Source organism: Solanum dulcamara, chromosome 12 (assembly GCF_947179165.1).
Source record: "Solanum dulcamara chromosome 12, daSolDulc1.2, whole genome shotgun sequence".
Taxonomy (NCBI): domain Eukaryota; kingdom Viridiplantae; phylum Streptophyta; class Magnoliopsida; order Solanales; family Solanaceae; genus Solanum; species Solanum dulcamara.
In genome coordinates, this window is record NC_077248.1 from 11488139 (window position 1) to 11505510 (window position 17372).

Here is a 17372-nt window from a genome sequence, read left to right on the forward strand (position 1 = left end):
CTGTCTATGAAGCCTCTAATACTCTTAGATGGTGCCAATGACATATTCATGGCTATCTTAAAAGAAACATAATACTCAACAATAATTAAAGGATAAAGAGTTCCTCCGAATATAAGAAGGACTCACCAAATAGCTGAAAAATAATGATCTTCAATGAAGCGCCTGTTGAGGATCTCTAACACCTGTATCTGCATCATAAAACGATGCAGGTCGAATGACGTCAGTACTTGGAATGTACGAGTATGTAAAATGGCAGGAAGGTAAGGACAAATATCAAGAAACTTCTTTCAAGAAAACTCAGCTCAGAACTCAACATCATCTCAACATCAATATGTAATGCAAGTTTAAAATATAATAATAAAAATAATAGTAACAAGCAATACTTACTCAATTGGGAGTTTCTCTAACCGACAACCATCACTTATGAGCTAGCGATGATACAACGAAGCGATGTCGTTGCCACATCCATCCAATACCTTGCCAGGGTAAAGGACATCACCATCTTGGATCCACTCATCAAAGTCCTATTTTTGGGACTTAAGAGGCATAGCCTCCATCCTACGCTGGCTACGTAGTTCTGGGGTTTGAGTCAATTAAACTCTTACCCAACTCGATGCTCAATACTACTCCAAAAAATATGTGCTCATATTAAACTCATCATCTAGTCTCATTGGACTTTAATTTAAACCATCAAACTCATCTCATTTTATGTTCATCAATCATTATACTTCCAAAAACATCATTTACATCTTATCAAAACATCTTGCTCAAAATATCATTTTCTCAAATTCATTCAAATTCAACTCTTTTGCTCTTTCAAAACTCAATAAAATACATATATAGTATTAATTCATATAACTTTCTTTTTATCAATGAAAATAATAAAAAGCCAACATCTTTACTCAAAACATGTGTAAAAATATTCATGAACATCAAATCAATTAAGATTCATGGGAAAGTAGCCATGAACAATAATTCCAATAATATGAGAGATGATAATAATAATAATAATAATATTAATGCATAAATATATCAAACTCAATAGAAAAAGAATTATTTCATTTAGAATTCAAGATTTGGATAAAACTCAACTATAACTCAATTATAATGAATTTAAATATTGGGCGCATGGACGAACTCAATCCAATGCTATGAAAGCCTTACATACCTTAAATCGGAAGCTTTAATTCGAATTGGAACACTCTTGGACCCCTAGCCTTTTTTTCTTGCCGGTTTATTTTGTGTACTACCCGGAGTATAAGAATCACTAGATTAGTATTTTTATACTACTAAAACTAAAACTATATTTGAGAAGGAGTAAAGAAGTATATAGAGAGAAGAGTTTCTTAAGAAAGCTTGGTGAATAAAATGAGGAAATAAGATGGGTATTTATAGGTGTGGAGGAGAGACCTAACAATAAATAAACATAATCATAAAGGATGATCTTGAAAATTCAATGGAGAATTTTGATGTCATGGATGATGTCAAATGGTTCTAGATCTTTCTATGGTAGGTGAGATGAAATCTCTTTTAACAGAATATCTGTTTTCGAAGCTACGTTTGAATAAGATAAATTCCTTATTAGGATTTGGTGTCTTCATAAGAATTGTAGATATAGAAGTCTAGTTTCAGTTAGTTCAAGAATCATCCAATTTGGAGCATTCTACATCGAGATATGAATTTTATTCTACAAACACTCCATTCCGTCACAGCACTATGTCTTGCAAAGATCAATTTATTTGATCTACTTAAAATCCGAATCTTAAGATATGTTCTTCATGAAAGTTGTAGGTAATGATGTTGTGTCTATTCAGAAATCACCTAATTTGGACCATCCTATGAAAAGTTATGCCCAAATTACTTTAGGCATGAGGGAACATAATCAAAATACTTTTAGAACATGATCAAAATACTTTAGAACATGATCAAAATACTTTAGAACATGATCAAAATACTTTAGAACATGATCAAAATCTTTAGGCATGAGAGAACATGATCAAAATACTTTTAGAATATGATCAAAATCTTTTCATGCCTTCATATAAGGACTTTTGATAAATCAACAATTTAATGCATTTAAAAGCCAATATAAGTTAATGTAAAGGTAATTAAATTTCATATATTTAATAATCTATGCATTTGGAATCATGATATAAAAAATCCATAAAGTTTCATGCTTGAATTAAATAAAAAACTTTGATAATTTATTTGGACTTCATGAAAGAAAGGATCCATGAATCAATAATATTTAAGGGTGTTACAAAATCTTTGTTTTGGGAAACTATAGACATTTTGGAAAACATTGACTGGTTATAAGAAAAGTAGTCATTTCCTTGGGACCATTGATACCTAGCTTTTGAAAACAAAAAAAATATGGAAGCACTTATGAAACCATAACATCGGGATCATGCCTTGAAAGAAAAGGGTAAGCCTTACATACCTTGTCCGCTTCCTTAGTCAATCTCACTTAACTCTTGGCCTTCCCAAAAATTTATAACAATGTTAACGAATGCAAACATTAGCTGTAGATATCCAAGATTCTCATCCTAAACTAACATTTTTTTTCTATCGAAATTTCAGCAGCACTTCCCCTGTAAATACACCATCTCCGAAATTTCAACTTGGCCATAATATCAAAAACCATCCAACAACAACAACCAGTAGCACATATACCATTAAATCACTTCAATATCCCACAATACAACTCCAAACAACTAGCTCAAAATTTACGATACCAAAATAGAGTTTTTAACCTTTATTTCGCAAAATCTTTAACCATACCGCAGCACCACAACGACAACACACTACGCGACTTCGATTTAACTACTATGACTTCCATTTAGTTGTTTCTAACGTCACGCATCCTTATACATTTTTTCCCACTTCCAGCATCATTTAATACATTTAACATACCCCATAAAAAACCTCATAAACTTCAATTGAAAGAGAAAATCTTACCTTGCTAGAAATTCACCAAACTCGCCAAAACTTGCCGCAGAAGTTCTCGTAGCGCGGCTAAAATTTTGGGGCTGTTTGGTAACGTTTTGGGCTTCTCCAAACCATAAATGTATATTACCAATACCTTCATAACATCTTGGTATACCCTAGATAATTAATTCACGGAACGAAATCGGAAAACTTACCTCTTTTCTTCTCCAAATTCGTAGGTCTTTCTCTCTTTCTCTCTAGTTTTCTCTCTTCTTTCTTTCTCTAGAACTCTCTTGAACTTGGAAGATAAAATGACTTGTTGATAAGGTTGATCATCAAACAAACATATATATATATATATATATATATATATATATATATATATATCTTCCACCACTTATTCATATTTATAATTAAGCCCCTCAAATAAGAATAAAGACACATGACCCCCTTCTCCATTTTTTTTAGAATTTCTTAAAAAAATAAAGATGACTTAATTGTCTTGTCATGTACACTTTGGTTCATATATATTCATCACATGGCCATAAAAGAGTGCACCCCTGCATGAATTTTCCCGAACACTTTGGTCTTTCAAGAACATTCTTGAACACTTTGTGAAATTTCCGTTTTACCCCTAGCCTTCCACAATATTACCATAGGCTACTTTGTGAATTTTTCTTTTTGCCCTTTGCCTTTCCCAATATTTTCACACTATTAATGTTCATAAATAATATTCATAACCAACTTGTATATTAAAATAAATTTTGGAAGATAGTCATTCCCTTTACTTTACCACGGTTACTTTAAAATATCCAACCGTATAAAATACGGGATATAACATTCAGGAACTAATTACTGCCTCCTTACATACAATTACTTTCTTTGTATGTTGTTAAGGGTTGACAATTAGCTTAATTACTCAAAAGGGTGTTTTTTCATGTTATAGTACGTGCACAGGCCACACTAAGGTTGTGTATGGTATGGAGAACATTTTTTGAAACATTTTTCTATTTTTTTGATTGGTTAATTTTTTTTGAAAACATTTTTTGTTCAAAAAAAAGTTCTTAAAAATGAAAAAATTGACTTTTCTAGTGAAGTTAATGTAGAGAAAACAAATTTCACAAGTAGATAACACTTGCCTATATTACCTCCCTCACATTCAAACACCAGATTGCCCCCATCCGACCACCCTATCCCACTTTCACTCTCACAGTATTTGCTTGAATTATATTAAATATTTATTTGAAATAATATTTTATTTTATTTATTAAACATCAGAAATTAAGTAAGAAAATAACTTATTTTCAGAAAATCATTTTCCGTGAAAATCATTTTTCTTCATACTAAACACATCCTTGTTCTTTTCCTGTATTTTGATATATATATTTTACAAATTAGGAGTACTATTTTTTGTTTGGTTGTCAATTAGTTGTTAGTCGCCACAAAATTAATATTATCCTCGATTACTCCCTCCCTCATCATTCTTCAATTTTTAAATCTCAGTATCATGAACTAGTGGAAAGTATCTTGGAAAAAATCAATACAATCTCGATTATTTTAAAAGCTCAATAAGTACCCCTCTATACAGAGTAGGACAAATTATACTACCTGTGTTGATACAAAAGTTTCAACTAAGAAACCAATCGAGTTATCAGATAATTACTTGATCAACATGTAATTCGATATAATTGACTTGGAGCAATTATGTTTTTCAATTCTCGGTAGGTAAGAATATTACTAGTAATTACATCAATTTTTACAAATTCTCTCTTTATCTTTATTTTATGAATACATTGTTCTTTTTACACTCTGTCTCTTCAATTTCAAATACGTGAGGAACACTTATGAAAAAGGATTTCATGATGTTTTACTAGCCTTTTTTCCTATTTATTATACAAAGTACTTTCTAAACTCAAACATATTCTCTTGCATTTGCTTCATATATTTTATAATCTAGGATACAATAATAATGTCCTTCAAAAGGATCAGGGAAGTTGGTAACTTGCATTACTAAAAAAAGAGTGTTGTTAGAGTTTGTCAATGTCTGTCTTATTCTTAATTTGAGAGTTGCTAAACCTAGAACATTGTCGTGTTTCCATAGTCAACATTTGTCCTAACTATAAATAAACACACATTTTACACTCTTCCTCACACCAAAGCACATAAGCGTGTAGCAATTTCATAAACTAGAGCATTTCAAATGGCTTCTTATAGCTTCTTTTTTCTTCATGTGTTAGTCATGTTTTCTCTAGCAAGCATGACACTTTCGAATTCTCTTTCACCTTATTTCTACGATCATGTTTGTCCTGAAGCTTTGCCAGCCATAAAACGAGTCGTTGAGGATGCAGTCAGGCAAGAGAGGCGAATGGGTGCCTCTTTGCTACGTTTACATTTTCATGATTGTTTCGTCAATGTGAGATTCTTTCATTTTCCTCTTTTCATACTTACATATTTCTATTCATGAGATAATGTATGTCTTGTACATGCAGGGATGTGACGGTTCAATTCTTTTAGACAAAACGTCTACCATTGACAGTGAAAAGACTGCAGTACCTAATAACAATTCTATTAGAGGATTTGACGTGATTGACAAAATCAAGTCGGAGGTTGATAAATGTTGTGGACGTTCTATTGTGTCTTGTGCAGACATTGTCGCTGTTGCAGCTCGTGACTCTGTAGTTGCGGTGCGTTATTTATCAACTTCATTTTACTCTTGTCAATTTATAATAATTGTGAACAAGGCATTAGAACGATAATTATGCAAGAAAAAATCTTGTATGCTACAATAGCTACTATAATTGATGAACCCTTAACAATTACTTATATTTTAATTTAGTTCTAAAGTAGTGGATGATTTTTTCATGAACAGTTAGGTGGACCAACATGGGAAGTGCCACTGGGAAGAAGGGATTCCACTACAGCAAGTAGAACCACAGCCAACAATGATATCCCAACTCCATTCATGGACTTACCTGCACTTATCAACAACTTCAAGAAGCAAGGTTTGGATGAGAAAGATCTCGTCGCTCTCTCTGGAGGACATACACTAGGGTTTGCTCAGTGTTTCACCTTCAGGAACCGCATCTACAATGAGACTAACATCGACTCCACTTTTGCAAGACAACGCCAAGCCAATTGTCCACGCAGTGGAGGCAATTCCAACCTTGCTCCACTCGATCCAACTCCAGCTCTTTTCGACTCAAAATATTTTAGTAACTTGGTATCCAAGAAAGGACTTCTGCACTCTGATCAAGCACTGTTTAACGGAGGTCAGACTGATAATCTTGTTAAGAAATATAGTATCAACCTCGGGAGTTTCTCTAAAGATTTTGTCGATTCTATGATTAAGATGGGAAATATCAAGCCATTGATAGGGAATCAAGGCCAAATTCGCGTAAACTGCAGGAAGGTGAACTAAGAGTTGGTAATTGATGATGTTGATCATGAATAAAGCGTTTCAAGAATTTGATTGTTTTCAAGTGTAATTGTGATCTTTTATCAAAAGCCTCTCTTGACTCTTCCATCAAATTGTAGAGTTGTGTGGTAATTTTTTCATTAGTGAGAGATTGGATCTTGTTGTTTTGATTGCTCAATAAATCGAAGATGTGTTTTGAATGAACGAGTTCCTTTTACCTTTGATGTACTATTGATTATTTTGAAAGATTTCTTGCATGTTGATAGATTTTAGTGATATATGACCAACACTTGACAAACAACTATTTCATGATCAAGCAAAGTTTGATAAAATTACGGAGAAAACATTCATGCAATAAATGTAAAGGAAACACAAAAATTCGACTGCAGCTTTTTCAAATTTTGATAGACCTAGGGATATCAAAGTCGAGGATACCTAAGTGCCATTGAATCAAGCAGAGGACAAAAATCAAAATTTTAAAATACAAATGAAACAACTTCATCTTGACAGTCGCTAGTTCTATATAAAGTAACAGGTTCTCTAATGAGTTCCTCTGGTATTATGTTGTGAATTTCTCATTTCTTCTTCGAGATCCGTAAGGACCTCGTTCTTGAATCTTCAGTCTTGTTTCTTCGTATGGACTGTCACTTGTACACAGTTTGTCAATCATCAAAACACTTCTTGAATGTAGATTTAGAGATCATGGTGCTTCGACAAATTACCCTTTTTAACGATGAGAAACCCATAAAATATTCATGTCTTCATGTGCACCCTTGTACGTAGAAGATTCAATTTTCGTAAGCTCTTGATGTGCATTTTCACCCTTAATTATATCATAGCTTCTATGTTGTCAATCTTCGCCCTAAGAATCGATCAACTCCTTGTTGTTCAACACCTACAACTTCATGTTGATACAACTAGGCTCACTACACAAGATTTCTAAGCTTGCAATAGTTCAACCTCAATTATTTCAGTAAGGTTCGTAAGCTTCCTGAATCTGTAGGCTTTAGCAACTTTAGCTTCTTCTGTCGATAAAATGAAGTAGGGTGTATGTCAAACCCTCCACTAAGCTTCGCTTGTCAACTAGGTCGATTGAAAGCGACCCATTTAACCTAATAAGAATCCAGCTTGACACAAACCGACTAGAAAGCGAGGGGAATGCTTGCAGTACTGTGATCCGAATTTAGTCAGAGTTCTATGGGCTCCAAACAAATGAATGGGAAACAAAAAAAGAAGAAGCAAGGGGGATGGACCATAGGGGGACTAAACAGAGGGCTGGGTCGGATGAGGTCTTGAGCCTAGCAAGGTAGCCGGCACAGGGCCCATCGATGCACCGGCCAGACCATATCAATTTATTATATATTTTTATTATACTTTTACAATTTTGGCGTAGTAAATCTAATTTAATATTTTAAATCATATGTCAAATGGACCAAAAAAAAAGTAAATTAGCAATAAAAATAAAACAAGTTGTAAATGGTAGAAACTATTTTAAGGTCATAACTTTGAGCTAGTTGTCCAATTAACATGATGTCTTTTATTTCATATATTTTTTCAAGATTTATATTGCAAGGCGGTTGTCTAAGATAGTTTTGAGAAAAAAATACTCTATTCGTTTTAATTTATTTGTTTAATTTTGATTTGACACGGAATTTAAAAAGTAAAGAAGATTTTAAAATCTTGTAGTCTTAAACTAAATATATATAAAATGTATGAAAATGTCATTTAATCTTGTGCTGTTAAGCATGTTATATAAAATTAAAATGGAGGAAGTATTACTTTCTATTTACATTATCCCTCCCCCCCCCAAAAAAAAAAAAAAAATAGTATGAGATTTTAATCTTTCGATCATTTTATTTTAATCAAAACAATAGATTTCAATCCATGCAGAACCAATGTACCATAATTGCATAAAGTCCTAAACAAAGAGACAAAGTGTATTATTTAAACGTAGTTGTTGATCGAGCTTCTTCTTCTTTTTTGATTTTCCACTCGGTGGCTGGAGTTTGTAGAGCTCTGACTAAATTTGAACTGTGTACTGCAGGGCCCATTCGAGAATGACGCTCCCAACAGGATTTTCTCCATACCCAAAACTCAAATTTGAGACATCTGGTTAAGGGTGGAACAGTCCTACCACTGCACCACAATCCATGTTGGTATCGAGCTTCTTCTTCGTCATATTTTATTTGAAGGAGTTTTCGGTGACACACGCTATGCCAAGGGACCAATAAAATAACTTATTTATTATAGTCGATGATTAATGGATGACCCAATAAAATATAACTGTGGCAATAGTATTCAACTCTATTACTTAAAGGGACTAATTAAGACCTTCCACATCAATCTTAACCAATTGCTTCCATACAATTATTTTTTTCCATGTTGTTAGCGTTGACATTTTGTATAACTACTCAAAGAGTGTTTTTAATTTCATCGTATAGTCTACACTAAGGGTCCATTTGGTATGGAAATAATTTTTTAAAGAAGTTTTCTGATTTTTCAATGTTTAGTTAGTTATTTTTTTTTAAAAAAAAAAAATTCTTTTTTTCTAGTATTTTTTTTAAAAAAATATGAGTGAAAATGCCTCCAACTCACATTCCAGTCTCTTTTGCTTTTGCTGCTCCAATAAATTGTGATAGAAGCTCTTGCAACTGTTTTTGGGGTTCAGTGGTGTAGTTTAACTAACGGTTATTCACAGTTTACACTTGAGCTGGTCTCTCTCTTGATTGTCTAAATGATAGAACAAAGAGACAACAAGAACATCAAGCTTAGAGAGATCTTAGACACTATGTACCCGCTATTGGATCATGTCTGAATTACCTAAAGCTTTCACTGATTTCACAAGTCTGCCTAATGAGATTAAAGGTGCTTATCACTTGGATGGTTGTCAGCTTCCTAGCATCAGAATCAAATACGACAAAACTAATTTATTTGTCAGTTAATTTTTGTATTGACTTTAAAGTTTTAGAGAATAATATATTTTACACCGTTAATATTTCCTTAAACTGTCCAGAGGTCATGTTTAGCCCCCCTCTATTTTTGTATTACTTTTAGCTAAATATATATATATAGGAATGTGGGCTCTTTTTGAAAAAAAATATTATAATCACACAAATATTTATTATTTATTTTAAACTATAAATTTTAAAAATATTTTTAAAACTATATGTTCAGTTAAACTTATGTTATATGAATTAAGATGGAGGGGAATATTATGTTTTGTTTGGCTATCAATTTGTTGTTAGTAGCCACAGTATAAAATATTATCCACGATTACTCCCTCCCTCCCTCATATAATATAATATAAAAAATATCAATCGAATGAAACCGTTCTTATCATGAAGTAAACCTTTTGGTCATACCCTCGTAAAAAATGGTTATATAATTCTTCAATTTTTAACTCCTAATCATTAGTTCCATCATTAGAGTATCAACAAAAGTAAAAAGTAACTTCAAATAAAAGTCAAGTAGGGTAAATTTATTTTCTTTTTCTTCAAAAAGTCTTTTTCTACCTACTCATGCAAAAAGAAAAACTAATTAATAAGTGTCCTGCTATACAGAGTGGGACAAATTACTACCTGTGTATATACCAAAGTCTCAACTAATGAACACACACTTTCATCAAATAATTACTTGATCAACATATAATTCGATATAATCGATATAAATATTTCAATTCTCAGGTAAGAATATTTTTGATATTGATTTTTCAAATTTTATTTTATTTTTATTTTTGAATATATTCTTCTTCTTACACTATCTATTTTATTTTAAATATGTGAGGAACACTTATTAAAAAGGATTTCGTGTTTTACTAGCCCCTTTTCCTATTTATTGTACCAAAATACTTTCTAAACTCCAACATATTCTCGTGTTATCTAGAAAATAGGGGGAAAAAAATCATGAATTTCATTATATTCAGATGAGTGAATAGATAGCAATTACTTTTACGGTGTTAGTTATCAATTTATAATTATTGAATATTTAATTTAAAAGTATGTATTTAAAAACCTAGTAATAAGTAATTTGATCTTATATGCATAATTTTTTATTGTTTACTTTATCTTGCATTTGCTTCATATCTTTTTGTATAAAGGATACTCCCTCCGTCTCATATTAGATTGACACTTCTAACTTTATAGGTGATTAATTAAGAAATTATTAATATATTGGAAGACTTTACCATTTTGCCCTTTGTTTATATTAATTCAATATAGATAGAGTATAGACATAGCTAGTATTGAGAGTTGTTTACATTCAAAAGGCCATATTAATTGTAGGGGTAAAATAGAAAAAAATTAATTAATTTTATCTTGATTTAGTAAATGATCAAGTAATATGAAACAAATATTTTTAAGAAGATGTCCATCTAATATGGGATGTAGAGAGTACAATAATACTATCCTTCAAAAGGATCAGGGAAGTTGGTAACTTGTATTACATAAAAAAAAGTCTTGTTAGAATTTGTCAATGTCTGGCTTATTCTTTTGAGAGTTGCTAAACCTAGAACATTGTCGTGTTGCCATAGTCAACATTTGTCCTAACTATAAATACACACACATTTTACACTCTTCCTCACACCAAAACACACATAAAAGTGTAGCAACTTCATAAACTATAGCAATAGAAATGTCTTCGAATAACTTCTTTTTTCTTCATGTGTTAGTCATGTTTTCTCTGACAAGCATGACACTTTCGAATTCTCTTTCACCTTATTTCTACGATCATGTTTGTCCTGAAGCTTTGCCAACCATAAAACGAGTCGTTGAGGATGCAATCAGGCAAGAGAGGCGAATGGGCGCTTCTTTGCTTCGCTTACATTTTCATGATTGCTTCGTCAATGTGAGATATTTTTCCTCTATTCATACTTACATATTTCAAGGCTCTAAATTAAATTAGTACTAATGTAATTACATGGTTATACTCTATTGGTTTCTTGATATTTCTTTGCAAATGCAGGGATGTGACGCTTCAATTCTTCTAGACAAAACGGCGATTATTGACAGTGAAAAGACTGCAGTACCTAATAACAATTCTATTAGAGGATTTGATGTGATTGACAAAATCAAGTCGGAGGTTGACAAATGTTGCAGACGTTCTATTGTATCTTGTGCAGATATTGTCGCTGTTGCAGCTCGTGACTCTATAGTTGCAGTGCGTTCGTTATCTATCCACTCTAATTAACTTCATTTTACTCTTGTCAATTTATAATAATTGTGAACAAAGCATTAAAACGCTAATTATGCAAGAAAAAATCTTGAATGCCAGTTGCAATAGCTACTATAGTTATTGAACCCTTAACAATTACTTACATTTTAGTTCTAAAGTAGTGGATGATTTTTTCATGAGCAGTTAGGTGGACCAACATGGGAAGTGCCACTGGGAAGAAGGGACTCCACTACAGCAAGTAGAACAACAGCCAACAATGATATCCCAACTCCATTCATGGACCTACCAGCACTTATCAACAACTTCAAGAAGCAAGGATTGGATGAGAAAGATCTCGTCGCTCTCTCTGGAGGACACACACTAGGATTTGCTCAGTGTTTCACCTTCAGGAACCGCATCTACAATGAGACTAACATCGACTCCACTTTTGCAAGACAACGCCAAGCCAATTGTCCACGCAGTGGAGGTAATTCCAACCTTGCTCCACTCGATCCAACTCCAGCTCTTTTCGACTCAAAATATTTTAGCAACTTGGTGTCCAAGAAGGGACTTCTGCACTCTGATCAAGCACTGTTTAACGGCGGTCAGACTGATAATCTTGTTAAGAAATATAGTACCAACCTCGGGAGTTTCTCTAAAGATTTTGTCAAGTCTATGATTAAGATGGGAAATATCAAGCCATTGATAGGGAATCAAGGCCAAATTCGCGTAAACTGCAGGAAGGTGAACTAATTAGAGGTTTGTAATTGATGATGTTGATCATGAATAAAGTGTTTCAAGAATTTTATTGTTTTATAGTGTAATTGTGATCTTTACTCATTTGAAGAGCCTCTCATCCATAAAATAAGTTAATTGTGAATGGAGAGACTTCATAGAGTTGTGTGGTAATTTGTTAATTAGCGAGAGATTGTATCTTGTTGTTTTGATTCCTTAGTAAATCCAAGATGTGTTTTTAATGAACGTGTTCCTTTTACCTTTGATGTACTGTTGATTATCTTTATAGATGACTTGCTGATAGATTTAGGAATGTAAATAGGGGAGGGTTAGAGTGGGGCAAGCCTTAACCTGCTTAATTCTTTACCAGCACAGCTTGCACTGATATTCCTATTTGAGGAGCTTGCTGCATTTTGCTCAAATTTAACCTGCTGAACTAACAATTGTATAAGTTGAGCCAATAAGCCCCATTAAACATTGTAACAATACCTCTCATCTTCTAGTTCCTTGCTTGTCTTGTCTTTTTCCACCACAATTACAATCACAAACACAAAGAGATAAAATATTCATAGCAACTAACTTGTCCTAGCTAGATACCTTTCAACTTGAATAAATTGGTTATTATACTTAGGTTACCTTGAAGTAAACCTGATTAACTCTTTTTACAGTTTGGAAGAGTTTTGCACCATTGGTCTACCCATATCTTACCTCCAGATCTTCCCAAAGATATTGCTCACTGTGAGAAAACAGAACACCTATTGTAGTGTTGTCACAGACAAAAATTCAAGGTCATGATGACACTTACACTATTTCATCAGTAGGTAAGCCAATCATCTATTCAAAATGTAACGATTCGTTCTAGTCGTTATGGGTATGCCAAGGATGAAAGAATTGGGCCAGATTTTCTTTTTTGGGTAGTGACTTAAAAATTCGAGACTAGGTTAAACTTGAACGGGATCTGAGTCAGGTAAGGTCTAAGACAATACGGAAGTCAAGGTATGGATTGATTTCCCTAATAGTGAAGACATTAAGGAGTCCATAGGATTTTATGGAATTGAATTCGGGTGAGTAGAACTCTCGAAAATTAACTTGGCGTGAAAGGGATGATTTGAAACGTCAAGAATTGAAGTTGTTTTGTAAAATAGGCTCTTTATGAGATTTTTGGAGTTGCAGTACCATGCAATCTGCTATAGAGGGAGGACGACGCTATAGTGGATCGCAGGCACTATAGCGTGGTTTAAGCGCTATAGCGGGGTACTTCAGGCGCTATATTGGGGGCGAGCCTCTACAACGGGGTACGACCGCTATAGGGGGTAAGTCCGGATTTAGTGAAGAAATTCTCAAAATCAATCATAATTTGGTCATCTCGTTTTGGAGAACTTTAAGGGCGACTTTGTGTAATTTTCATGACCAGTTTTTCATCGTGGTCATCGAATAAGGTAAATTAATTAATTTCTTCCCCAACTTGTAAATTCGATTTTTAATCTTTGGAATCCATGAGGGTAACCTTGGAAAGGGGTTTTAGCTTGAGATTGATGGTGGGAAGCCCTAGTTTTGGGTAGAATGATCATGAAGTGGTGTGGGGGTTAGAATTTGATTATAATCTGGGTATTATTAGGCCATTATCATTGATTGTTTGTATTTCATTATTTTTTTAGATCAAGAACAAGTCAAGATTCGTAACAAGGGGAAAGCTCAGATTTCATAGAGTTTTCAAGGCTTGGTTCGAGGTAGGTGATGGTTTATGTGTTTCCAAATTGTGTATGTATGCATGTCTACTGCTTTGTAGTATTACTTGTGCAATGCATATGGGGAAAACAAAAAGGCTTATGTGAAATGACATCATGTTGATAATCTTATGCAATGAACATGTTTTATTAATTTATGGCTTCAAATGTATTGTTTGTTGTGATAATGTGGGACATGTGTTACGCATTATTGTTTCAGGATATTGAGGTTAGGAATTTTGTATATTATTGTGACTGTTGCATATATGTGTTGGCTAGTGTTATACTATATTGTGGCTGTATGTTTACTTTCATGCTTTGGAGTGGCTGTGTGATCTTATCAGTACACGTTTTTTTGTGTACTGATACTGCACTTACTTTTTCTTTGTTGAGTATAAGACATATTTAGGCGGCTATTGAGAGATCTCAGTTGAGAGATACTTGATCATCGAATTCAAGGGTGGGCCGGTTCTTTTAGGCTGCCATGGATTATTCCTCTTAGCTTCTTAGTCCTTTCTTCTCAGACTCAGACTATCTTAGACTTTAGTTTAGGTTTATTGTCACGGGGTTGCATTCCCATATTCTAGGCTTTTACAGTGACTTTCAGGTTCTAGGGGTAATGTTTGCAATTGAATTTTTGGTAATTAATTGAGTTTATGAGAACTCAAGTTTTTATTGTTTAAAATAGTCTTATTCATATGATTCCGTGTTCTGATTTCTATACGTGAGATAAGTTGGGTTAGTTATTGATTCTCCCACCGGAGGATTAGAATGAATGCTTCTCACGGAGGGGTCAGGACCGTGACACAAACAATGGTGCAGAACTACTAAGAAAAGTGGAAAGTCTCAAAATCCAAAGCTTTCAGAGATTTGTACAATAAAAGTGTGGAAATAACAAATTCCAAAATACAAGACTATATAAAACAACTAAAGGACATATAAGTAACATAGGGAAAGATATGCTTTTCTCCAACGCTGGTAGCTTATCAAATCTTTCATATAAACACTACCTTGGACAAACTGAATCAACACGGTCTTTTAGTGCTAGAATCTATATCAAAAGATACAACAAGAATAGTATGAGTATGATAACACGAATACTTAATAGACATCATAGATCACTGAATTAGAGTTAGTCAATTATATCATAAAAAGTATGAAATGAATCACGTTAAGTCAATAATATAAGTCCACTAACTTTTGGGGAAAAGGGATAAGACAGCTAACCAGAATTCCGATAAATAAATACAAGAGCATCAATTAAGGTAACTAGACAAGAAAGGTGCAAAGCAATGCAAAATAAGAATATGCAATGTAATGACCAATGATCCGAACAATATACACTTTTTCCACAGTGGTATGCTATGAGATAGTTAGGACTCATGAAGGACTCGTTAGGTTCATATAATCGCCGAAAATAATTTCTCCTCCGCCATGCGAACCAAAACTTTACCTTGGCATCATATTATATATATCAAATACGCAAAATCATTTCTCATTGGAATTCATCACTTTGTTATAACCCTCGTGTCATATCCATAATTCATGAAGTTACTATGACTGCATGATTACAATAATAAAGGATTAATTAATAAACGAGGTAGGGTCTATGCCTAACCCCATCATCCCAGGATAACTGGATAGATGGTTTTATAAAAAAAATGATTAATCATATATAGCAAGAATAAATATATTATTTTCAACAAAGTGCTCATAGGCCACAATATATCTCTTTCAAACAGTATCTATAGGGGTTAGGGGTGTACATGGATCGGGTTGGTTCGTATTTTTTATAAACCAAACCAAACCATTTGTGTCGGGTTATAAAATCTATAAACCAAACCAAACAAATAAAAGTCGGATTTTTCGATATCAATTTTTCTCGGGTTTTTTCGAGTTTTTCGGGTTTTTTCGAGTTTCTCGTATTTTTCATAATATCTAATAAAAAGCACAAAGCAGTGCTTCTTAAAAAGAGTTCTAGTACAAAATATCAACATAAAAGATGGAGGCAGAACACTGTTTGAAGTTTTAACTTTATAATATAACTTTATAAGATGAACTTTTTTTGTATATTATTTAGATGAGCTTCTCAAGTCCAAATCTAAATGTAAGAAAGAAAACAAAAATTATGAAAAAATTTAAAAAATTATTTATAAATTATATTTTAATAAATATTTTTATATATAACATAATTTAAAAGTAGTATATCTATAATCGGGTCGGTTTGGGTTCGGTTTGACTTTTTTTAGTTAAAACCAAACCAACCCTATAATAGTCGGGTTTTTTTTCCAAACACCAAACCAAGTCAAACCAACCACTAGTCGGATTTTTTTTCCGATTTGATTCGGTTTGTCGGTTTGGTGCGGTTTATCGGTTTGCCTTGTACAGTCCTAATAGGGGTAGTTTGATATCTAGTTAGAGTTATGCAAGTATTAATAATGTAGAGATTAGTTAAGAGTGAATATATATATTATTTTATGGAGATTTTAGTTATATAGGGATCAGTTATATATGTACTAGTTATTCTAACTTCTATTCTACATTAAAAAAAAATACATAGATTTCCTTTGAACTTAGAAAAACAATAATTTATAATTACCATTTTATCCTTAATGAAATGATTTACATCCACACAAATATCAAATGATTGTTTTAGACTACAAGTTTTAAAAGTCTTTTGTTTTTCTTAAACACTGTGCGGTGTCACATAAAATGGGACGCAGGGAGTATTAATTTTATATATAAATAACTTATTTTCTATCTACCTACCAAATGTCGTATAAGTTATATGAAAATTAATACTACATGGATAGCTTATTTCTTATTTAGCTACCAAAAGACCCCTTAGGCCTCTAATATACTTCTTTCAATAGTGTATCACTACTAAAAAATGGTTCAAAATTAAGGGTCAAAACCGACAGATAAGGTCATTTTCTAAGAAAAACCTATGCCAAATCAATGAATTGTACATCATCGAGTTTGCCTTCATTGATTTTGTGAAATCGACAGACATGATCGATTAAAACCTCGAAACAACCAACCCTGTTTGTTGGTTCTCGTCGATTTTAAAAAATCAATGGATAGGGTCAAAAGTCAATCAAGGTCCTCAAGGTCAAAACTGAAAATTGATTTACCCCTGATGTAAAAAGCTTATGCGATAAAAATCAACCAAAACCGAGAACAAATCGACCTCAAATTGAGAAAATCCCACATTAGAAACTTAGGGTAAAAGCCCCAATTCTATTACCAAAACGTGCATTAAAGTTCAAATCATTTAAACAAATATCACTCTGAAGCTAAGCCAAGTTGAATGACAACGACCGCACTGAGTAGACTTTCTTCTCAACTCTTTAATAGTTATAAGTGTTTTTATATATATTCACAAAGTTCTCCTCTTCCTAACCAATGAGGGAGAAGCA

The 17372-nt window shown here is 32.9% G+C and overlaps 2 protein-coding genes across 2 annotated transcripts; both read left to right on the top strand.

Annotated features, from left to right (window-relative positions):
• The first annotated feature begins 4997 nt into the window (after positions 1 to 4997).
• LOC129877773 (peroxidase 22.3-like) lies at positions 4998 to 6619 on the top strand. Its single transcript, XM_055953303.1, has 3 exons — positions 4998 to 5341; positions 5418 to 5612; positions 5798 to 6619. Exons 1-3 carry the CDS (start codon positions 5129 to 5131, stop codon positions 6344 to 6346), a joined length of 957 nt encoding a protein of 318 aa, XP_055809278.1. The 5' UTR covers positions 4998 to 5128; the 3' UTR covers positions 6347 to 6619.
• A 4301-nt stretch (positions 6620 to 10920) lies between these two features.
• LOC129877774 (peroxidase 22.3-like) lies at positions 10921 to 12466 on the top strand. Its single transcript, XM_055953304.1, has 3 exons — positions 10921 to 11185; positions 11303 to 11497; positions 11696 to 12466. The coding sequence occupies exons 1-3, from the start codon at positions 10973 to 10975 to the stop codon at positions 12242 to 12244; spliced, it is 957 nt and encodes a 318-aa protein (XP_055809279.1). The 5' UTR covers positions 10921 to 10972; the 3' UTR covers positions 12245 to 12466.
• The last annotated feature ends 4906 nt before the right edge of the window (positions 12467 to 17372 follow it).